The sequence below is a fragment of the Corythoichthys intestinalis genome, chromosome 5, assembly GCF_030265065.1.
Source record: "Corythoichthys intestinalis isolate RoL2023-P3 chromosome 5, ASM3026506v1, whole genome shotgun sequence".
NCBI lineage: Eukaryota > Metazoa > Chordata > Actinopteri > Syngnathiformes > Syngnathidae > Corythoichthys > Corythoichthys intestinalis.
In genome coordinates this window covers 32,470,635-32,492,184 of record NC_080399.1, presented here as the reverse complement: position 1 = coordinate 32,492,184, position 21,550 = coordinate 32,470,635, and the positions used below count along the sequence as shown (strand labels likewise).

Here is a 21,550-nt window from a genome sequence, read left to right as displayed (position 1 = left end):
TTAAATCTCACAATATGATGTCACAAATAACCCATGTAAAAAAAACCTCATTCTATTCCACTGACGGCGAGAAAATGTCACACTTCACAAAGGATTTGACGTCTGTTCCTGAGTTATGCATTTTTTTTTTCATGAAAATTAAACCTTTCTAGGAAGTAGAATGATCTGAATTTTTAAAATACAAAAAATACCAAAACAATCAAACGCCACAGAAAGGTGGATTGGTGGCCGTCTGCTATCCTCATTAAAACATTTTTTCAATAATTACCACAAGATTGTTCAACATCAAACATTTAATCAACATGTTTTGCACTTGCTTCGCATATTTAAAGGCAATTTGGTTATGTGTCAATCTTTTTACTTACAGTTAAACAGAACAGTTGAAATACACAAATTATAATTGTCAGAATTATTTCACTGCTTTCCAGATTCCCCGCAGAATTACGGTCAAATGTAGAATACATAACTTTATTCCCATATAAGGTGATGCTATTTGTATCACCTGCTTCCCACTGTAAACTGGCAATATTAAAATCATTGGCTATACATGAAAAAAAAATTGTGAAAACATTCTGGCACAAATTATTCAAAATCTTTTTCACTGAGTCATTGACTAAACTGCCATACTGATATTGCCATTAAGCATCAGCATGTACCACGACAAGCATGTACAGTATTGCTGTTACATGAATAACGCATGCGCGCACAACACACGCACTAAACTGTACATCCTCTCTAAACACAATATTTGATCCACACTGAAGAGACATTACAGACAAATTAGTTTGCATAGATACAGAATGGGAGAAAATAAATATACAATTCAAATGTGTACAAAGTGTACTAAACTACACCACTGATCTGGAAGAGTCGGGAGGGACTTTGGGGCGATTCTTCAGTCTGTGCTGCCTGAGTCGATTCGCTCCTGTCTGCGCTTCATGACCTCTTGAAGCTCATTGTCTCCACACGCTTTCTGCCAGGACAACGCAACAGTTAGGTCATTCATCTTGTCCATTACATTATGGTGCCAGTATGCAGTGGCGCGAGGAGTGCTGAGGGTGCTGTAGCACCCCCTGGTGTTAGGGATGAAAAGTTTTGGTGGATTTAAAAAATATATATACATAAAACATTGAAAGAATTGCAGATTTAACTTTGGGGATTAAATCTATATTTTGAAAACGTTTTTTTAAATTTAGTAACACAGTCACCGCCTTATACCTTGCTTGTCTGAGGCAAGACGTCCTGTACAATGCCCAGTGCACTTGCGCACATTGGTTAAAAGCGACTAGTACTGATTATTTTTGTTTTATTAAGTCTTTTATTACCTTTTCATCGGCTCAAAATACTTTTTGCATGTATTTCCCTATCATACTTTTAAGCCTAGTGTTTTCTTGTGGTATCATTCAAGTAGATTGTTGAGCCGTTGACCACATTATTCACGAAGCGGATTTAAACGACATTTATTTGATATAACTACATTTAAGTTATTTTCTTATAGCATTTTTTAGTACGTTCTGCCTGTATGCATATAAACAAAAGTTGAGTGCACGGTAGTACTTTGGGTTACACCAATGTAGGACATTTTGGTAGAACACCGGGTCAAGTTAAACAAGGCGCTATTTGTGAATAGGGGGCGTTAAACCGAGGCTTATTGGACCTCTAAATTTTCAAATGTACTGTGTGTCGTTGCGCAGTCTAACTGCGGGAAATTGCATTATAATACACAGTTTTCTGAGTGAATCTCGGATCCGTGCGGGCTCCAGTAGGTCTCCTGCAATATTTGCACCACCAAACTTCACAGTTCTCTGAGTGAATCTCGGTTCCATGCAGGCTCCAGTAGGTCTCCTGCAATATTTGTGGCGACTGTGGTGTAATTCAATGGAAGATTCATCTGAAAAGTCCGCCTTTTGCCACAAAACAGTGAAGTTTGGTGGTGGCAAAGCATGGTCTGGGGTTACATCCAGTATGGGGGTGTGCGAGAGATCTGCAGGGTGGAAGGCGACATAAATAGTCTAAAATATCAACAAATCTTAGCTGCCTCTTACATTCCTAACCATAAAAAGGGACACATTCTGCAGCAGGATGGTGCTCCATCGTATACTTCAATCTCTACCTCAAAGTTCCTCAAGGCAAAGAAGATCAAGCTTCTCCAGGACTGGCCAGCCCAGTCACCAGACATGGGTAGGATGAAAGAGGAAGCATGGAAGACGAAACCCAAGAATGTTGATGAACTCTGGGAGGCATGCAAGACTGCTTTCTTTGATGCTCCTGATGACTTCATCAATAAATTGTATGAATCCTTGCCGAACCGCATGGATGCAGTCCTTCAAGCCCATGGAAGTCATACAAAATATTATATTTGAATCTCACAGCACCACTACTTAATTGGCTTATGTTATGTAACATTTTTGTATTTGAATTACATTTTTTGTTCAATTTTCACACTACTTTCTGTAGGCGACAAAACATTTGTCTTGCCAAAATTTGACCTTTATGTCTTCATTAAATGATACATCTTTTTTCAGTGAAACAAATAAATTTTTGTACATTCATCATCATTTGGGAGGGTCTTAGCTTTCATACGAGCCATTTCTGAAGCCCAGTTGAATAATTAAAAGTCAGGTTATTATCAATTGTTTCTACAAAATGGATAAGCAACAAGACTTTTGTCAGGGACTGTGTACTGTGCGGTGTCGTTGCGGCAGTTTCACCGATACTGATGTATGACATCAGGGCTCCTTCTAATATTAGTATCATTATCGGTACAACTCTAGTTAGTCTCATTCCTTGACTGGTTGCCTAACCTCTATTTGTGTTTTCTGCACGGTGATCTGAGATGAGACGCGGGCGCCTTCGTTTCCACACACGGCCTTCAGCTCTTGTTTATTGAGGGAAAACAACTGCGCACCAGTCAGGATGCCCAAACATTCCACCGTCCTATTTGGGGATAGGTAGGTAAAATAACTGTACTATGACTATAACTATACATCATGTCATTTTAAGAAATATATGTGTTAGGCTACTTACGCGTTGGAGAAACCCTTGTCAGTGAGCCAAGACTTGACCTGCTCTGGGCTGGATTGTTCGGTCAGTGTTACTTTACTTGCGACCGGTCGCTCAACGCGGAACTTTCTGGCAGGTGCCTGGCTTTTGTTTGCAGTGATCTTCATCAGTAGCTCGCTGTTGACTTCATCCATCACTGAAATACAGCGGGAACCCAAATTAATACATGCGTGATCAATTTTTTTCTAAAACTCCTTTTAAAAAATTGCTTACTCTTGTCTTTGTGCCGACCCTTGCTGAAGTTATCTCCTGGGCTGAGTGAACGTGGGGATATTGCACCATAGCCTTGCTGTATGCACACACAATTACCTTTCACACTTACTGTATATAGCATCACTTGCGCAAACATTACACATGTATGGACGACTCTTTCAAATGTAAAACTCTCAAACGTACAATTTCTGTTGCTCAAGAGTCTAGTCTCGTTGTCATACTCTGTCTTCACTTTCAGTGGGAGACAATTCTGGACTGCTGGCAGGCCAGTCTCTTACACAATTTTACTACCATGTCGCACTGCTGTAACACGTGTAGAATGTGGCTTGGCATTGTCTTACTGAAATAAGCTGAGACATGCCTGGAGAAGATGTTACTTTGGAGGCAACATATGTTGCTCCAAAACCTCTGTGTATCTTTCAACATTTATAGATTTACAAATTTCTTTTACAAGGGACTAACACATCCCTGTATCAACACAAATGCTGATTTATGAACTTTATGCTAATAACAATGGTCATTTTCCAGATAAATGGAGTACTGCAGTTTACCTGGCCGTATATAGCATCATGCTCTGAAATGCTGACAACATCCAGGATGTTAGACGGAACGTAACCTGCTTGGCCGCTATGATTTCTTAGTTTCCACCACTGCTTGCCGTCCTCAATCACCTGAGACACAAGCCGAACATCATTTAATAAGCTGCTATGCTACATGCAGCTATTATATGCTTTCCATTTCGAATATTAATCTAAGTGCCCTGCTGATAGCCACATTATGCACAACAATTGGACATCTGAAAAGGATGATATAAATGTACAGAGCCAGCTGACGTATCAGGCTCTATACTGTACATTGTAGTGTAGGCAAATGCTAGGGGTGAAATGGTCGCTAGGAAGCGCCACAAATTCTGAAAAAAACTCTAAATCTCTAATATACAGTAATTAGTATAATAAATCTAGGGCTGTCCAACGATTAAAATTTTTAATCGAGTTAATCACAGCTTAAAAATTAATTAATTGTAATTAATCACAATTCAAACCATCTCTAAAATATGCCATATTTTTCTGTAAATTATTGTTGGAATGGAAAGATAAGACACAAGACAGATATATACATCCAACATACTGTACATAAGTACCGTATTTGTTTATTATAACAATAAATCCACAAGATGGCAGTAACATTATTAACATTCTTTCTGTTAAAGGGATCCACGGATAGAAAGACTTGTAGTTCTTAAAAGATAAATGTTAGTACAAGTTATAAAAATTTTATATTAACTAGGGCTGTCAAAATGATCGCGTTAACGGGCGTTAAATAATTTTTTTAATTAATCACGTTAAAATATTTGACGCAATGGCGTACCACACGCAGGCTATTTTTAGACCGTGACGTCGCATCGTAGAGCGGAAGTAAAGCCGAAGTGGAACATTACAGACCCGCCCTCGCATAGACACAACGTAATTTGTGCTATTTTCTCCGGTAACCTTTCAAAAACGAACATGCCGATCACGCATTGCTTTTTTGGAACTTGTAGAAAACGACTCTAGACATTACGACACATGAAGGATGTTTTCTTCATACGTTTCCGGAAACCAAAAACTCGGGAGGAAAAAATGTGAAGACCGAATCAACTTGCGCAGACTTTAACACCAGCTCGGCGAATCCATTCACGTTTCATATGCATTAAACATTATGTTGGGTTGGCATGGTCTTTCAGAGGACAAAGAGGTAAGCCATTTTTATATTTTTAACTTATTTTTTTAGCGTAACCTTGTGCCGTACTGCTTCTGTCTGACAATGAATGACCTGAAAAGAATTACAATGGTATCTGACTGCAACTGTTACCGTTTCTGTTATATATGTATATGTATATATATATATATATATATATATATATATATATATATATACATATATATAAAACTTTAGTAAGGGGAAAGGGGTCCATCACGGTCATTTGAGTGCTGGCTTCACAACGTACAAGACCTCTGATAGTTTGTATATTGTGACTAAATATTGCCATCCAGTGTATTTGTTGAACTAAACGAAATGTTTGAATAGAGTTTGACCAAAGTCTGAGTAATTTTTATGTGTATTTTGCATAGCTATTTTGATTGGGAATGCCAGTTGTCTTTGAGCTGTTGTTTAACTGTATGAGAATAGATTGAACAGATTGAAGCGCTTTTCTTTTTGTGAACATTTTTTTTTTGAGAGATAGGAATGTTATTTTTGTTGTGCTTTCACTAAATGATACTTATGTTTGTTGTGAAGGAGTTGCCGAAGCTTATGCCACTAAACAGCGCGGTCCAATGAACGCCTGTGTCCACTCGCCTTTTGTAATATTCTGATATAGAATTATCCGAGACACACTGAAGTGCACGCGGCGCCAATGTTGTTTACTCACATTATGCAGGAGTGAGTTAGAGTTACGGCCTGCCGAGAGCCGTAAACTGTGTTAATGTTGAAGCGGAATGTGCTAATAAAGAAACAAAGTGCCAGCACGTCGCGTGTTGTATACCTTTGTTAAGAAAAAGCACAAAACAAGACACCTTTCTCTGCCTCTTAGCTCTCAATGTGCAAAAAAACGGTGTCATTGTAATCTGTTTAAGGCAATGCATGAGCAGGTCATTCCGCGCATGCGTTAAATGCGTCAAATATTTTAACGTGATTAATTAAACAAAATAATTTACGCCCGTTAATGCGATAAATTTGACAGCACTAAATAAAACTTGTCATTACTATTAACTTTAAAGGGAATGTAATAAAGTATAATATAGCAGTAATGGAATAAAATATACAACATAAACAAATTTAGGGCAGTGTATTAATACACTGCCCTAAATGATATGCCCAGAAGATATGAACAAACAATTGTTAGTTCATAACTTCTGGGTAGTTAGCATCAAACAGTAAGGAAGCAAAAATTATAAGAATGTTAAAAATAAGTCATAAACGTAAATTGCCCATGTATAAAATCTCACCTAGAGTTCCATATTGGTTGATTCAAAATGTAATATTTGAAAAAATGTATACTTTTTCCTCCTGTTGTATATTATCGGTATGATTATGATGAAGCTTTTTTATTTCAAGCATGCGCAAAAAAAAAAAAAAAAAAAAACAGACATACAGTATAATCTAGAATATTTATTTGCACTCGAAAGGGAGTGGGAAGAGGAAAAAATTATTCAATCCCAGCCCTGATCTCTCGTCCAGAATTCTTATTATTTCATAGGATACTACTGTCCTTTAAGTCCACGCAATGAAAGAGAGAGAGAAAAAGAAAAAAAAACAAAAGAACTAAACCAATAGACAACCAACTAGAGAAAAAAAAACAATTCAGAGTTGGCTTATTAACTGTAATTTTCATTACATACGCTAATTGGACAAGAACAGCAACACACATTGTCAGTAAATTTGTCATACTCTGACCGAACCATATACTGTCTGAAATTTTTTACCTCAAGAATTTCATCCATCAGCACTGACAGCTCATTGGCATTCCGCGCTACAAAGTGGTAACGGATTTTGGCAAATTTGCGAGGGGGCAGCATCCCGTTGTAGGACCTGTTGAGACACATGTTTGCCATTTTTACCTTAGTGAATCTCAAAGACACCATAATGATCCAACAACATGATGTCATTTTTACCCATTGGACGAATTAGAAGAATGAGTTCCATAGAACTGCAAAAAAAAAAGTGCAGCAAAAAGTTGTTTGGACTAATATTGAGCTTTTGATTTAATGTACATTTAGTTTTTAAAAACTCTTACATCATCAGCTGAGTGTTTCCTGTAATCTGGACTAATGGGAGATCCCAGCGAAATGGGGGACACTGGAGTCCCACCAGGACCCTCTGTTTCCCACGGAGCTGTTCTAAAGAGCTCTGCAGGAGGCTCCCAGCCGTTCCGGAACTTGGGATAGTAAGGAGGAGCACACTGATCCCTTGGCCATTCAGCTCTTAAGAACAAAAGAGAATAGAATTATCATACAGTACTAGATTCGGATTTTGAAAACATGCCCAGTAAGAGTTGATAACAAACCTGGGTTTAGTCCATCCCTCTCCTAGAAGCTCAAAGGTGATAGTTTCTTTGGGGGTGAGGTGACCCCGCAGGAAGTCTACAGCGTCTTTGGAAAGGTGGGGGGAGATGATGGACCGTACCAGCTCAGGACTGTGCAAACTTTGCAGGACCTGTAAAGACAGAGGGAAACTATCAGAATTGCACCTTTATAAAACACTAATGAAAACAGATTTCTACTGTAGTCAATTGACAAGTTCCACTTTGGATTGGGTCGTTATTTTTTACGCATCAAATTTTATTGACCCTTCATATGGCAGGGGATTATTTTAGTTAAAAAAAAACCAAATTAACCTGACCTGGCTTCTACATTCATGGACATCACATCTTGGGTCATGTAGGCCACAACATTAACTGTGAAATGTGATGTTTACATTTGTGGATGCAAGGTCTCAATTATGATTATACATATATATTTTTTATTCTTAACCCTTTCAGGAAGTGTGGTCACTACAGTGGACAGTTATTGAAACGTTGCCACTTAAGACCTTTAATGCCTTATAGCTGAATTAACTATTTGTGGTCATTAAAAAAACTTAAATATTAGCAATTATTATATATATATACAGTAAGGAGCAGAAGTATTTGCATCCCTTGTGATTTTGCAAGTTCAAAATAGGTAGAGATTTGAAATTTCAATCATATATGCATTTCCGCTTATTAGGACATAATCTAAAAAAAAAAAAATCCGGAAATCACATTGTATGATTTTTTAATAATTCATATTCAATTTACTGGGGTTCATAAGTATTTGCACCCCTGAAAATCAGCAATAATTATGACACTCAAAGAGTTGTCAGTCTACCTTAACAAAAAAAAAAAAGGCCACCTTTACCCCATTAGTAACCACCCACCCACTACCCATTTGAGCTCTTTATTGTCACCTGTGCACCCTACAGTCAGTCATAATCCAACTGCTACCATGGGGAAGACCACAAAGCTTTAGAAAGACACCAGAGAAAAAATTGTCGAGCCCCACAAAGCTGGAAAAGACTATGGGACAATTGGAAAGGAGCTCGGTGAGAATAAATCAACAGTTGCAGCAATTGCTAGAAAATGTAAAAGGCTAAACATGACTGATAATCTACCTCGGGCTGGGGCACCATGTAAAATCTCTCCTCGTGGGGCATCACTCATGATGAGAAAACTGAGGACTCAGCATAGTACTACAAGGAAGGAGCTGGTCAATGGCCTGAAGAGACCTGGATTCACAGTTACAAAGGCTACTGTCAGTAGAACACTACGGTGCAATGGTTTAAAATCATACATTGTTCAGAAGGTTCCCCTATTGAAGCCAGTACATGTGTAGGCCCATCCGAAGTTTGCCAAGGACCATCTGAATGATGCAGAGGGGTCATGGGAGAAAGTCATGTGGTCAGATGAGACCAAAATAGAACTTTTTAGTGCAAACTTTACCGTCGTGTGCGGAGGAAAAATAGAAGGAAGAGTACAATCACAAGAACACCACCCCCACTGTGATGTATGGGGTGGAAACCTCATGCTTTGGGGCTGCTTTTTGGCAAAGGAAACAGGATGACTGTACTGTATAAAGCAGAGGATGAATGGTGAAATGTATCGTAAGATTTTGAGCCACAACCTCCTTCCCTCAGTCAGATACTTAAAGATAAGTCGTGGCTGGATCTTCCAACATGACAATGATCTGAAGCACACAGCCAAGCTGACCAAGCAGTGGCTGCGTAATAAGCATATCAAGGTTCTGGAGTGGCTTAGCCAGTCCCCAGACCTCAGTCCAATAGAAAATCTCAACAACAGCCCCGAAACCTGACAGATTTGTGTGGAAGAATGGGCCAAAATCCCTGTTTCCGTATGTGAAAACCTGGTAAAGAACTAAAGAAAGCGTCTGACCTCTGTAATTGCAAACAAAGGCTTCTGCACTAAATATTAGCACTGATTTTCTCAGTGGTACAAATACTTTTAAACTCCAGTAAATTACAAATAAATTATTGAAAAATCATACAATGTGAGTTCCAGATTTTTTTTTATTTATTATGTCTCTATAAGTGAAAATGCATCTATGATTGATATTTCAGACCTCTACCTATTTTTTAAGAGGGTGAACTGGCAAAATCACAAGGGGTGCAAATATTTCTGCTCCTCACTGTATATATTTCCCTTTAAAAAAAAAAAAGCTAATAATTAAGTATAGTTATGTATAACTATATAATTATAAATAAATATATGAAGTAATACAATGTTAATAAAACCTAATTTAATTACATTAAATGTGTAAAGTATTGCATCAGTATTGCATTTAAACTGGGAGGATTAGCTATGAATGCTCATCTTTCAGTAGCATTGATGGCACGAGACGCCCAATCCATTTTTACTTGGAGGGTCACTGTCAGTCTCTCCCAGTCAAAATGGATTGGACGTCTAGCATTTTTACTGGGAGAGTCACTGTCAGTCTCTCCCAGTCAAAAAGGATTGGATGTCTAGCGCCGTCACTGTCAGCCTCTCCCAGTCATTTTTCAACAAGTCTCCAGCTGTAAAATAGGCCTAAGGCGTGTTCACTCGAGGGCACACAAAGTTGAAGTTGCTGCTTTATCTGAAGCTTATCAAACAAATGTGGTGTTTCTGGAAACAAGCAAACCATATCAATGCAAAGTCCATAAGAGCAGCGTCATTCATGAAAAATGCCAGCATGCAAAGGATGGCTTTTGCAGGCTTGAAGAAACAAAAAGTACACCTGTTTGTGCAAATCGTATCATGGCAACAGTGGAGACTGACCTGTATTATATACAGTGGTACCTCTACTTACAGTGGGGCAAATAAGTATTTAATCAACCACTAATTGTGCAAGTTCTCCCACTTGAAAATATTAGAGAGGCCTGTAAGTGTCAACATGGGTAAACCTCAACCATGAGAGACAGAATGTGGGAAAAAAACTGAAAATCACATTGTTTGATTTTTAAAGAATTTATTTGCAAATTATGGTGGAAAATAAGTATTTGGTCAATACCAAAAGTTCATTTCAATACTTTGTTATGTACCCTTTGTTGGCAATAACGGAGGCCAAACGTTTTCTGTAACTCGTCACAAGCTTTTCACACACTATTGCTGGTATTTTGGCCCATTCCTCCATGTAGATCTCCTCGAGAGCAGTGATGTTTTGGGGCTGTCGTTGGGCAACACGGACTTTCAACTCCCTCCACAGGTTGAGATCTGGAGACTGGCTAAGCCACTCCAGGACCTTGAAGTGCTTCTTACGAAGCCACTCCTTTGTTGCCCTGGCTGTGTGTTTGGGATCATTGTCATGCTAAAAGAACCAGCCATGTCTCATCTTCAATGCCCTTGCTGATGGAACTCACTCAGAATCTCTCGATACATGGCCCCATTCATTCTTTCTTTTACACAAATCAGTCATCCTGGTCTCTCTGCAGAAAAACAGCCCCAAAGCATGATGTTTCCACCCCCATGCTTCACAGTGGGTATGGTGTTATTCGGATGCAATTCAGTATTCTTTCTCCTCCAAACACGAGAATCTGTGTTTCTACCAAAAAGTTCTATTTTGGTTTCATCTGACCATAGCCTGGTGCAGGTCTACAATTTTGTCTCTGGTGTCCTTCGACAGCTCTTTGGTCTTGGCCATAGTGGAGTTTGGAGTGTGACTGACTGAGGTTGTAGACAGGTGTCTTTTATACCGATAATCAGTTAAAACAGGTGCCATTAATAGAGGTAACGAGTGGAGCCTCGTTAGACCTCGTTAGAAGAAGTTAAACCTCTTTGACAGCCAGAAATCTTGCTTGTTTGTAGGTGACCAAATACTTATTTTCCACTCTAATTTGGAAATAAATTCTTCTTAATTTTTCCACATTCTGTCTCTCATAGTTGAGGTTTACCCATGTTGACAATTACAGGCCTCTCTAATCTTTTCAAGTAGGGGAACTTGCACAATTGGTAGTTGACTAAATACTTATTTTCCCCACTGTACAAATGTCTCTACAAATGGAATTTTCAGGATACGGCATGCCACAATGGGAAAATATTGCCTCTTGTTACGGAACAAATTTCAGGATACAAGAGACAAAAATACAGTACAGTACCGTAAAAGATACAGAGGGGAGAACAAGTATTTGATACACTGCCAATGGGTTTTCCCATTGACAGTGTATCAAATACTTGTTCTCCCCACTGTACATACTGTATGTACTTCCTGCTTTTAAATGTCGCGCCAAAAGATCCTGCTGGCATATTTTTCCCATCATGCTTCAGTATTCTGCTCTCCTATTGACCTATTGTTGATGGCGTTTCAATTTGAGTGTCGCAGTATGATGACGTGCACAGGCGCAACAGTGTTGTTGTTGGCATAGCGGGCTCAACGTCCTAGCCAAAAGAGCAAAAGTCTACTGTTGTTTTTGTCTCATGAAGAGTTTTTTGATGAGACGGAGAGACATCTTCTCCTCTCGATTAAGGAAAACGAAATTGCCGAAACGGTAGTCTGCCACAAAGCCAACACCATTTTCAATTTCGTCAAAGAAGAAGACGTCGCCTCACTCGAAAGCTTAGATATATTTTTCCTTTTTCTTCCTGGCATTATGTAGTTCATTGCAAGTTTTAACGGTTAGGTTAGGTACAGTGCCTTGTAAAAGTATTCAGCCCCCTTGAATCTTGCAACCTTTCGCCACATTTCAGGCTTCAAACATAAAGATGTGAAATTTAATTTTTTTGTCAAGATTCAACAACAAGTGGGACACAATCGTGAAGTGGAACAACATTTATTGGATAATTTAAACTTTTTTAACAAATAAAAAACTGAAAAGTGGGGCGTGCAATATTATTCGGCCCCTTTACTTTCAGTGCAGCAAACTCACTCCAGAAGTTCAGTGAGGATCTCTGAATGATCCAATGTTGTCCTAAATGACCGATGATGATAAATAGAATCCACCTGTGTGTAATCATGTCTCCGTATAAATGCACCTGCTCTGTGATAGTCTCAGGGTTCTGTTTACAGTGCAGAGAGCATTATGAAAACCAAGGAACACACCAGGCAGGTCCGAGGTACTGTTGTGGAGAAGTTTAAAGCCGGATTTGGATACAAAAAGATTTCCCAAGCTTTAAACATCTCAAGGAGCACTGTGCAAGCCATCATATTGAAATGGAAGGAGCATCAGACCACTGCAAATCTACCAAGACCCGGCCGTCCTTCCAAACTTTCTTCTCAAACAAGGAGAAAACTGATCAGAGATGCAGCCAAGAGGCCCATGATCACTCTGGATGAACTGCAGAGATCTACATCTGAGGTGGGAGAGTCTGTCCATAGGACAACAATCAGTCGTACACTGCACAAATCTGGCCTTTATGGAAGAGTGGCAAGAAGAAAGCCATTTCTCAAAGATATCCATAAAAAATCTCATTTAAAGTTTGCCACAAGCCACCTGGGAGACACACCAAACATGTGGAAGAAGGTGCTCTGGTCAGATGAAACCAAAATTGAACTTTTTGGCCACAATGCAAAATGATATGTTTGGCGTAAAAGCAACACAGCTCATCACCCTGAACACACCATCCCCACTGTCAAACATGGTGGTGGCAGCATCATGGTTTGGGCCTGCTTTTCTTCAGCAGGGACAGGGAAGATGGTTCAAATTGACGGGAAGATGGATGCAGCCAAATACAGGAACATTCTGGAAGAAAACCTGCTGGTATCTGCACAAGACCTGAGACTGGGACGGAGATTTATCTTCCAACAGGACAATGATCCAAAACATAAAGCCAAATCTACAATGGAATGGTTCAAAAATAAACGTATCCAGGTGTTAGAATGGCCAGGTCAAAGTCCAGACCTGAATCCAATCGAGAATCTGTGGAAAGAGCTGAAGACTGCTGTTCACAAACACTCTCCATCCAACCTCACTGAGCTCGAGCAGTTTTGCAAGGAAGAATGGGCAAGAATGTCAGTCTCTCGATGTGCAAAACTCATAGAAACATACCCCAAGCGACTTGCAGCTGTAATTGGAGCAAAAGGTGGCGCTACAAAGTATTAACGCAAGGGGGCCGAATAATATTGCACGCCCCACTTTTCAGTTTTTTATTTGTTAAAAAAGTTTAAATTATCCAATAAATTTTGTTCCACTTCACGATTGTGTCCCACTTGTTGTTGATTCTTGACAAAAAATTAAAATTTTATATCTTTATTTTTGAAGCCTGAAATGTGGCGAAAGGTTGCAAGGTTCAAGGGGGCCGAATACTTTTGCAAGGCACTGTATATGGAATGATTCAAATGTGTTTGGCTGTTGTTTTATTCCGGTTTTATCCTAATTATTAAATTTAATGTGGCGTTTCAGTAGTGCTTGGAACAGAAGTTTCAGGTTGCAAGACTATTTCCAGAACAAATTATTTCCTAATTAGAGGTATCACTGGACAACACAAAAAGGAGACGTTCACCTTGTCACACTTGCTCTAAAATACATAAGGTAAACCTCAATAAATTAGACTACAATTACTTTGTTGATTTCCGTTTCATATTTTTAGCGATTTAGATCAAAATGAGGCCATTTGTTTCTGTACCGATAGTTCATACAAAATCTAAACTTGTTCTTTCAACCAATGAGGAGTGGTTTGTTTCAATGATTGGGGACCGGTTGGGTCCCGTGATGATGGCGACACCTGCTGGTGGTGTGTCTGATTTAGATCATAAATATGATTTGCGATTTTGAGGCCATTTCTTGTAAATAAAAACTTGTTCTTCTTCCACCAGGTTTGACAACAGTGGGATTCATCGTCTCCGAATATAGCCGACAGACAGAAAGACGGACAGACAGACAGACAGACAGACAGACAGACAGACAAACAGAGAGACAGGTTCTGATAATCATAGCATGATAAAGGCAATGTGCATTTCCTACCAGCTCCAAAGGGCCGAAGAGGAAATGAACCAATTCAGAGGCACTTGGATTCTGGATGTGCTTCTTCAGTTTGGCCTGCAGGGAGTGCAGTCACAGAGCCAATGAGGAGGGGAAAAGGAGAGAGGTAGGTTGAGCGATCTGAAATAGCTCACCAAGAGGTTGAAAGCCAGCTTCAGTTTCTGGAGGCTATCGATGAACTCTTCTTCTGAGGGGGGCTTTGCTCGCAAGGTCAGCATGCCCTCTGCGAAAGAGCACAAAAGACACATTAGTTTACAGTCACACCAGCACCATTTTACTCAATGGACAGAGGTCAAGCTACACATGAATGTGCCTAAACACTCAGCTACCATCTCTGCCAGAACATATGACTTATAACAAACAAATAGCTTTAGCATAGTTTAATATCCTTGCCCTTGGCCACACAAACCCAAGTGAGGTTTTGTTATACAGTAATGGGTTTCTCAGCCTGAAATCCATCATGTTTGTTACTTGTAATAATGAGCAGGGTATGATCTACTCATTCCAGTAACTTGATACTGTTAACATTGGATATACAGAGTAATAATTACATCCTCCAATTCATAGAGTTCCAGAGTTGAGAAACCGATTGAGTGGGGCAGATAAGTATTTAGTCAACCACTAATTGTGCAAGTTCTCCCACTTGAAAATATTAGAGAGGCCTGTAATTGTTAACATGGGTAAACCTCAACCATGAGAGACAGAATGTGAAAAAAAAAAAGAAAAAAAAAAACAGAAAATCACATCGTTTGATTTTTTAAGAATTTATTTGCAAATCATGGTGGAAAATAAGTATTTGGTCAATACCAAAAGTTCATCAGTACTTTGTTATGTTACATTTGTTGGCAATAACTGAGGCCAAACGTTTTCTGTAACTCTTCACAAGCTTTTCACACACGGTTGCTGGTATTTTGGCCCTTTCCTCCATGCAGATCTCTAGAGCAGTGATGTTTTGGGGCTGTCGTTGGGCAACACGGTCTTTCAACTCCCTCCACAAATTTTCTATGGGGTTGAGATCTGGAGACAGGATCGGCCACTCCAGGACCTTGAAGTGCTTCTTACGAAGCCACTCCTTTGTTGCCCTGGCTGTGTGTTTGGGATCATTGTCATGCTGAAAGACCCAGCCACGTCTCATCTTCAGTACCATTGCTGATGGAACTCCCTCAAAATCTCTCGATACATGGCCCCATTCATTGTTTCTTTTACACAGATCAGTCGTCCTGGTCCCATTGCAGAAAAATAGCCCCAAAGTATGATGTTTCCACCCCCATGCTTCACAGTGGATATGGTGTTCTTCAGATGCAATTCAGTATTCTTTCTCCTCCAAACATGAGAACCTGTATTTCTACCAAAAAGTTCGATTTTGGTTTCATCTGACCATAACACATTCTCTCAGTCCTCTTCTGGATCATCCAAATGCTCTCTAGCGAACCGCAGACTGGCCTGGACGTGTACTTTCTTCAGCAGGGGGACACGTCTGGTAGTGGAGGATTTCAGTCCCTGGCAGCGCATTGTGTTACTGATAGTAGCCTTTGTTACTGTGGTCCCAGCTCTCTGTAGGTCTTTCACTCGGTCCCCCCCGTGTGGTTCTGGGATTTTCGCTCACCGTTCTCGTTATCATTTTGATGCCATAGGGTGAGATCTTGCATGGAGCCCCAGATCGAGGAAGATTATCAGTGGTCTTGTATGTCTTCCATTTTCTAATAATTGCTCCCACAGTTGATTTCTTTTCACCAAGCGTTTTACCTATTGCAGATTCAGTCTTCCCAGCCTGGTGCAGGTCTACAATTTTGTCTCTGGTGTCCTTGGACAGCTCTTTGGTCTTGGCCATAGTGGAGTTTGGCGTGTGACTGACTGAGTTTGTGGACAGGTGTCATTTATACCGATAATGAGTTATAACAGGTGCCATTAATACTGGTAATGAGTGGAGCCTCATTAGACCGTGTTAGACCTCGTTAGACCTCTTTGACAGCCAGAAATCTTGCTTGTTTGTAGGTGACCAAATACTTATTTTCCACTCTAATTTGGAAATAAATCCTTTAAAAATCAAACAACGTGATTTTCTGTATTTTTTCCACATTCTGTCTCTCATGGTTGAGGTTTACCCATGTTGACAATTACAGGCCTCTCTCATCTTTTCAAGTAGGAGAACTTGCACAATTGGTGGTTGGTTATTTGCCCCACAGTATTTAGAGAATAAATGACTGCCAGCAGATTTGTATTTGTAGTCAGTGACAGCACACATCTTTTCACACAATAGTGAAAAATTAAAGAGTTCAAATTACATCTTTACTGATCAGACATGCGGAAATGAGAAAAAAAGATTTTTAAAAAAAATCACTCAACACATTACGGCATTATTATAACTTCGTGTCTTAACTCACTGGCTGCCATTGACATTGAAAGATGTCCAATCCAATTTGACTGAGAGTTAAAATGGATTGGATGTCAGTCGTCCTCAATGGAATGAAACATTAAGTAATTATGTTAATAATAATACCGCTGCAATAAAAATCGAGTATTAACTTCTTAACAAAGGCCATACTGGCGTGTTGGTGTTTACCACCACGCACATCACTGGAGGACACAAAGAGATACAAACATGGCAGCGTGAGCAATATTCAACATATTGTCACTTCATGGTTGCTACCACAGAAGAAGAAAGGGCAACAGACCTGCTGGTCCTTTCTTCTTATTCTTCTTACTCTTGTTGCGTTGGCTGAGTTGGGAAAAGGCCTCGGCTGCTTTTTGCACCCTCGCCACAAAAATTTCAATATCGTCCAGAGCACAGTTGAGTATTTGCTGCAAGAGAAGAATTTTGGATAAAGCTGTTGTATCATATACAGTTTCATTTTGAAAGACTTCATAATAAGATGTCCACCTTGAAAGTGAAGGAAAACACTTACTACATCCTTCTCAATGCGCTGGGCCAACTTTTCATGCGACTCTGAGTCATTGTGTCCAGAGACTCGCCTCTCTGCTCCCCATCCCAAAAAAACAGATGACAAACAAGCATTCATTCAACTGGTGACAAAACATTACTTGTAATGAAATACTGATGCTTTTAAAATAAACTGATTTTGACACTAGTAGCTCTTTTTGGAACAATTTAGACATTAGTACTGAGAAATTTTAACCCTTTCATGCACGAATTACGATTTGTTTTCCTAAATACCTTATCAAGACCATCTAGGACAGGGGTCTCAAAATTGCAATAGCGTACTGCACGAACGCTATTTTTAGACCACAAGGCTGCGTGACGTCACCATCATAAACCGGAAAGCGGTCAACCAATGCAAGTACTGATTAATTGTATTTTTTTGTTACTGTCGCATTTTCCCCGATATGCTAGATGATAAATAATCGATCCAAACAAAGACAAATTGAAAAATAATGTTTAAAAGGGTAACTACAGTATATGAAAAAGAAAATCTCAACCACTCCTTGTTGTCTGCGATTTCTGCATCGTGACCCTTGTTATATCACCATGTTTCACCCATAAAATCCTCCAAAAATCCGGCTGTGGCCATTCACAACTGTGTTTTGACACTCAGTGATACATGCTGCATGGAGCTTTTGGATCGAAACAAGGTAAGTACGCGATAATATCTCGTTAAAATCTTGGCGTCTTTAATTCTGCTGTCGCCTCCAGTTAGGGTTTTGCTGTTAATTTTTTTTTTTTTAAATGCCCTCCTGTTCAAAATTTTTCTTCCCCCAGAAAATTGAGATTTTAAGCTTTCTAATGATGTATCACATGTGCAAATCGGACAATTTAGAAATTTGGACAAATTGGGGGTCTCTGAGCAGAACTTCAAGTCACCTAAGTGTTTTCCGCCATATTTAAATAAATAAGCCATGTTTGGCCTCGGTCTTTTTGTAGTACGCCTGTTCATGCCAACAGCTAGGCTCTAGATTTAACAGCTTTACCTTTTCTGTTGTAAAGAAATAACCTTAGTAAGGGGGGCGTGTAAATAAATTAATTAAGATTTGTTATTAATGAAAAAATTAAAAGTGTTCGTTGGCCATCACTGAGTAGCATTTGCGATCGCTATACAAAAATAGCAATACAAATTACCCCCAAGAGCGGTTGTAGAGAGACGTTAGATAACCAGAGGTTATAAGAAAGGCGGGGCATATGGTGGTAAAGGATAGTTTGTTGAAACAGGAGAATGTCATTGTCAGTGTCGTAAGGCAATGCACACAAGAAAAAGGTGTCAATAAAAAAGCTACCTCTGGATCAGGTCGGCTCTTTTTCAGCCCTAGACACTCATGCAACGTCTTTAACTGAAAATTCGTATGTTCTTCCACATCTTTACCAGTGAATTTGGCACCAGAGATATCATTTTCGGATAGAATTGGTAGGTTTAGCTCAATAAACATCTCGTTCGTACACTGTTTACATGCATCTAGCATGAGGGGCAAACGCGAGTTTGACCCCCCCTAGCAACAGTTGTTAACGTCCTGAATATTAATGAGCAAAGGTGACGTGTTACGTGCGGTACGCTATTGCGGCCCACGGGAATATTTTATGCGGCCCCATTTGTTATCTAACTGTAATACTGCATTATTGTTGCCTGCACGTATTTCGTGAAAGGGCAAAAATAAACTAATAAATACATTTAAAAAAATAAATATTTTAAATAAAATGAATGAAAAACGATTATCTAAATTGTAATAAGTAAAAAAAAAACCAAAAAAAACAATAAAAAGCTATGAGTAATAAAACATTTTTTTAAAAAATCAAAATATTTTCAATATCAATTTCCTTCTTTTACCAACTACCACAACACATACTCTGTGACCTGGGCTGGCAAGTTAAGCTAATGCTAATTTTTGAATAGATGTCCACTTTAGTGACCACTGGCGCTGAAAGGGTTACACATGTTAACAATTACTTGACTTGACACGTTTATAATGTGCATACCAGTGGAAAGAAGTTTAATTTTATGAAGTTTAATAATTATTTAATGAGTTCAATAAACTGAGAATTAAAAGCAAAAATAAAAAAAACACACAGATTTAAAATTTTCTGATGTGAAATACTGTCAAAAAACGTAAATAAATTCCAGTATTCCCAAGAAGTGGCCTCCCAACAAAGGGCAGACATTTTATCAACACTGACACTATTTTAGCCAATTGAATTTGAGAGACTTTCAAAATGTATGTGCATGATGTTACATAACGGCTCTGCTCGTAAGTTGTGTCATATTTTGTGTTGAAACATTTCTTCAGATTTCTAAGAAAGTTTCCCTTTGCATGCAAAGTAAGCAATGTGAGCAATCATCTTTCAATATCATCCCCTCAAAAAATAACTACGACTATAAAAATATATGTGTAAGAGGCTTGATGTCCTCTTGTTATTTTATTTTCACCTTGTGGAATGGGGGCAGCAACACGTCCCTTTGCAACAGGGGCGGGCTTGGTCGGCGAGTGGGGTATGATGGTCTCTCTTTGGCGCTTCATTTTCTCCTGGTTGATTCTAAAAGAGCAAGAGGACATCAACGCCTTCACTGAGCATGATAAGTATGTATGTATGTATGTTTGTGTGCACATCCCTTACTTGAGTGTCTGAGGCCTTGATTTCTTTCCATATTTGTTGTCTCCAAGTGCACTGTCTATATCGGCATGAACCAGTTCAGCCTGTACTTGTGGAGATGGAGCAGACACTTAAATATTGTAGTCCCCATTACGTTTTTAACGTGAACACATGCAACTAGGTCAATTTACTGCAGTCCGTGACCCACCTCCACCTCGTCACAGTGGAAAAAATGGATGTCCGGCCGGTGCTGATCCTTGTCTTGACACACGAGCAGCAGGACCGACGGGTAGCGAGTTTGGTTTAGCACAGCCTGAGACAGATGGATAGTGGGTAGGGGGAAGTTCTCCAGCTCCTCCTGCAGAGAAAGAATTTACATTTATCAGAAGGGAATATAAAATCAAATTACTTATTAATTTGCCCTTTCAGGGACAGTGGTCACTACAGTGGGCAGCTACTTAAAAAGCTACTCAGGAGCTTTTACCCCTACATAGGGCAAGTGACTATTTTTGGTCACTACATTTATTTTTAAATGTTATTAATATTGTAATTACTAATCATTATTGTACTTTTATTAATATTAATCAGGGCTGTCAAACGATTAAAATTTTTAATCGAGTTAATCACAGCTTAAGAATTAATTAATCGTAATTAATCGCAATTCAAACCAATCTATGAAATATGCCATATTTTTCTCTAAATTATAAGTATACATAAGTACTGTATTTGTTTAATATGACAATAAATCAACAAGATGGCATTAACATTATTAACATTCTGTTAAAGCGATCCATGGATAGAAAGACTTGTAGTTCTTAAAAGATAAATGTTAGTACAAGTTATAGAAATTTTATATTAAAACCCCTCTTAATGTTTTCGTTTTAATAAAATTTGTAAAATTTTCAATCCAAAAATAAACTAGTAGCTCGCCATTGTTGATGTCAATAATTACACAATGCTCATGGGGCTGAAACCCATAAAATCAGTCGCATCCAAGCGCCAGCTGAGGGCGACAAAACACCAAAAAACACAAGTAACAAGTGGAAATGACGCTGTGCTGTCATTTTAATCTGTTTGAGCGGGGCGTGTGCGTTAAATACGTCAAATATTTTAACATGATTAATTTTAAAAAATTAATTACCGCCCGTTAACGCGATAATTTTGACAGCCCTAATATTAATATTATCTTCCTATAATTATAGGTACATTTATCAATTAAAACAATGTTAATAAAATCTATTAAGGTAAAAGCTAGTATATATCTCATTCCATGCCTTTTACAGCAATAGACATCCAATTCATTTAAACTGGGAGGAATGGCCATCAATGCTCCTCTTTCAGTGCTATTGACGGCGCTAAACGTCCAATCCATTTTGACTGGGTAGGCTGGACGTCTCACACCGACAATGGCAGCCAATTTGTTGAATGAGGGTTAAAAAAAAAGGCATAATTTGCCAATGAAAGGGTTAAGTTGAAGTAGTCACCAAGTGGGGCGGTACCTGGGTGTCACAGTCCAACAGCCGAACTGCCTTATCAGTGACTTGCAAAAGCATTTCCTGAGTCCAAATCTTGTCTTTTGAATCCAAAAGGACAAGTTTTTTGATGGCATCGTCCACAGTGGCGATGGACTCGGTCTTGTCCATGATGAAGGTGGACAGATGCTAATGAAGGCAGAGAGATGACAATATCACAATTTTCTGATTTCTCATGTAATGTGACCAAAACAAATGAATGCTTAATGGTCAAAAATCTGACTCAATCCTCAGCAAAATG

General features: G+C 39.0%; 1 protein-coding gene across 3 annotated transcripts in view; it reads right to left on the bottom strand.

Moving 5' to 3' along the window:
* Positions 1-111: 111 nt before the first annotated feature.
* Positions 112-21,550, bottom strand: part of eps8l2 (EPS8 signaling adaptor L2) — a 40,084-nt gene continuing 18,645 nt past the window's right edge. For 2 of the 3 annotated variants that reach the window (XM_057836509.1, XM_057836508.1), the window contains 17 exons: positions 21,277-21,438; positions 19,986-20,135; positions 19,802-19,881; positions 19,614-19,720; positions 17,148-17,218; positions 16,917-17,043; positions 14,376-14,464; positions 14,224-14,298; positions 7,322-7,470; positions 7,052-7,238; positions 6,930-6,964; positions 6,741-6,846; positions 3,828-3,947; positions 3,277-3,352; positions 3,028-3,199; positions 2,805-2,937; positions 115-973 (listed from right to left, as the gene is read on the bottom strand). In XM_057836509.1, the coding sequence (XP_057692492.1) occupies positions 896-973; positions 2,805-2,937; positions 3,028-3,199; positions 3,277-3,352; positions 3,828-3,947; positions 6,741-6,846; positions 6,930-6,964; positions 7,052-7,238; positions 7,322-7,470; positions 14,224-14,298; positions 14,376-14,464; positions 16,917-17,043; positions 17,148-17,218; positions 19,614-19,720; positions 19,802-19,881; positions 19,986-20,135; positions 21,277-21,438 (1,917 nt within the window). In that variant the 3' untranslated portion in view covers positions 115-895. Of the gene's footprint in view, positions 974-2,804; positions 2,938-3,027; positions 3,200-3,276; positions 3,353-3,827; positions 3,948-6,740; positions 6,847-6,929; positions 6,965-7,051; positions 7,239-7,321; positions 7,471-14,223; positions 14,299-14,375; positions 14,465-16,916; positions 17,044-17,147; positions 17,219-19,613; positions 19,721-19,801; positions 19,882-19,985; positions 20,136-21,276; positions 21,439-21,550 lie in introns of all 3 variants that reach the window. The other variant, XM_057836510.1, reaches the window with a different exon arrangement.